Below are 1,420 nucleotides of genomic sequence, written 5' to 3'. Positions count from 1 at the left end.
GGCAGCGCGTCATCTCCTAACCGAGGCGCCAATGCTCCTCGGCTTAAATCTGCCATAACCGGCGGCTTGTCGTCCTCCGCTCCTAAGAAGACCAAAGGTCGCGGTTTCCGTGGCGAAGCCTCGACTGAGGCCGAACGCAACGCTCGTATGTCCGGCCGCTTTGATTCCCTTGACTCCGACGGTGGGCCCGGGCCCGAACGATGTCAGTATCCAAAACCTAGATTACTCTTCCTTTTATATATGCATATGATTTTTTCCCCTCTTTAAAATTTTTTTGTTGATTGGAACTGATGTCAATGGTGAACTTATTTTTGAAGAGTGTTATTTGTTATTTTTTGTTTGACAAAATGATGCAAATGAGAAAATAATGTTTTAAGAAACTGATGTGCGAACTTGTACATGTGAGGTTTCGTTAATATTTTTCACTGTTTTGTCGTGTGAAGTTTGGTTTTCGTTAATATTTTCACTGGAGGGAATTGAAGAAGACGAAGAAATTTAGAGTAAATACGTATACTTGGTTCTTTTTAATGATTTTGCCTGTTTCTAGGGTTTTATTTGTTATAGTTTTTGACTTATTTTTCCCTTTTCTTGTTAAAGATATGTTTCAGTATCTGAATTTGTTGGAAATAGACACTGGGCTCTGTCTATTCTGCTTCTAGTTCTATGCTTCTCTTGTGTGATCCTAATGTCTCTTTGGATTCTAAGAAAAATAGTTGTATGTAAATGAAAGTGCTCTTAAAATTTTTTATTTATTTTTAATTTTTTTGGGGATAGAAATTATTGAAAATTGCACTAATTCTTGTCGTCTTGATTTAGTTCTGGTTGCGTAGATCTTTCTATTATTATCAAGGAGTATGATTACTGTTTGAGAACTTTGGTGCCTGCTGACTGAATTTTGACACCCCTGCTAAATCAGCAAAGTTGAAGTTCTTTAGTCCCATATGGACATCTTACTGTCATTGATGAACATTTAACTTTTGAATTATGTTAAAATCTGTAATTGAAGAGAATGAAGAACATGAAATATTGATTTTTTGGTGTAATAAATTATTGCCATACTATTGGATATTTTTGTATTCTATAATCATTTTAAGGTATAAATCACCTGTTTTAAAATGCAGAATGAACTAGCACTCTATATCAGATTCTATTCGTTTCTTGAGATCGAGAGATCGCATATGTAGAATGCTATGATTTCAAATTGGGTTTAATTTGTGCAGCAATTGAAGGATGGATTGTTTTGGTTTCTGGAGTTCATGAAGAGGCACAAGAGGATGATCTACAAAATGCATTTGGCGAATTTGGGGAGATTAAGAATTTGCATTTGAATCTTGACCGGCGTACAGGATTTGTCAAGGTGATGTAAATTTTCCCTTTGAGATCACTTGACAAAAGATGATTAGCTAGACAAGCCTATGTA

At 35.8% G+C, this 1,420-nt stretch overlaps 1 protein-coding gene across 1 annotated transcript; it reads left to right on the top strand.

The window, feature by feature from the left end:
- Nucleotides 1-6: 6 nt before the first annotated feature.
- Nucleotides 7-1,386, top strand: LOC111384269 (RNA-binding protein Y14-like; the record flags this gene model as incomplete). The annotated part of the gene is made up of 2 exons (XM_023008531.1): nt 7-202; nt 1,221-1,386. Coding segments are annotated over 2 exons (342 nt in total), but the record flags the coding sequence as incomplete, so codon positions are not given.
- Nucleotides 1,387-1,420: the final 34 nt, after the last annotated feature.

The sequence above is a fragment of the Olea europaea genome, unplaced genomic scaffold, assembly GCF_002742605.1.
Source record: "Olea europaea var. sylvestris unplaced genomic scaffold, O_europaea_v1 scaffold28813, whole genome shotgun sequence".
In the NCBI taxonomy this organism is placed as follows: Eukaryota; Viridiplantae; Streptophyta; class Magnoliopsida; order Lamiales; family Oleaceae; genus Olea; species Olea europaea.
This window is presented reverse-complemented; position numbering and strand designations above follow the sequence as displayed.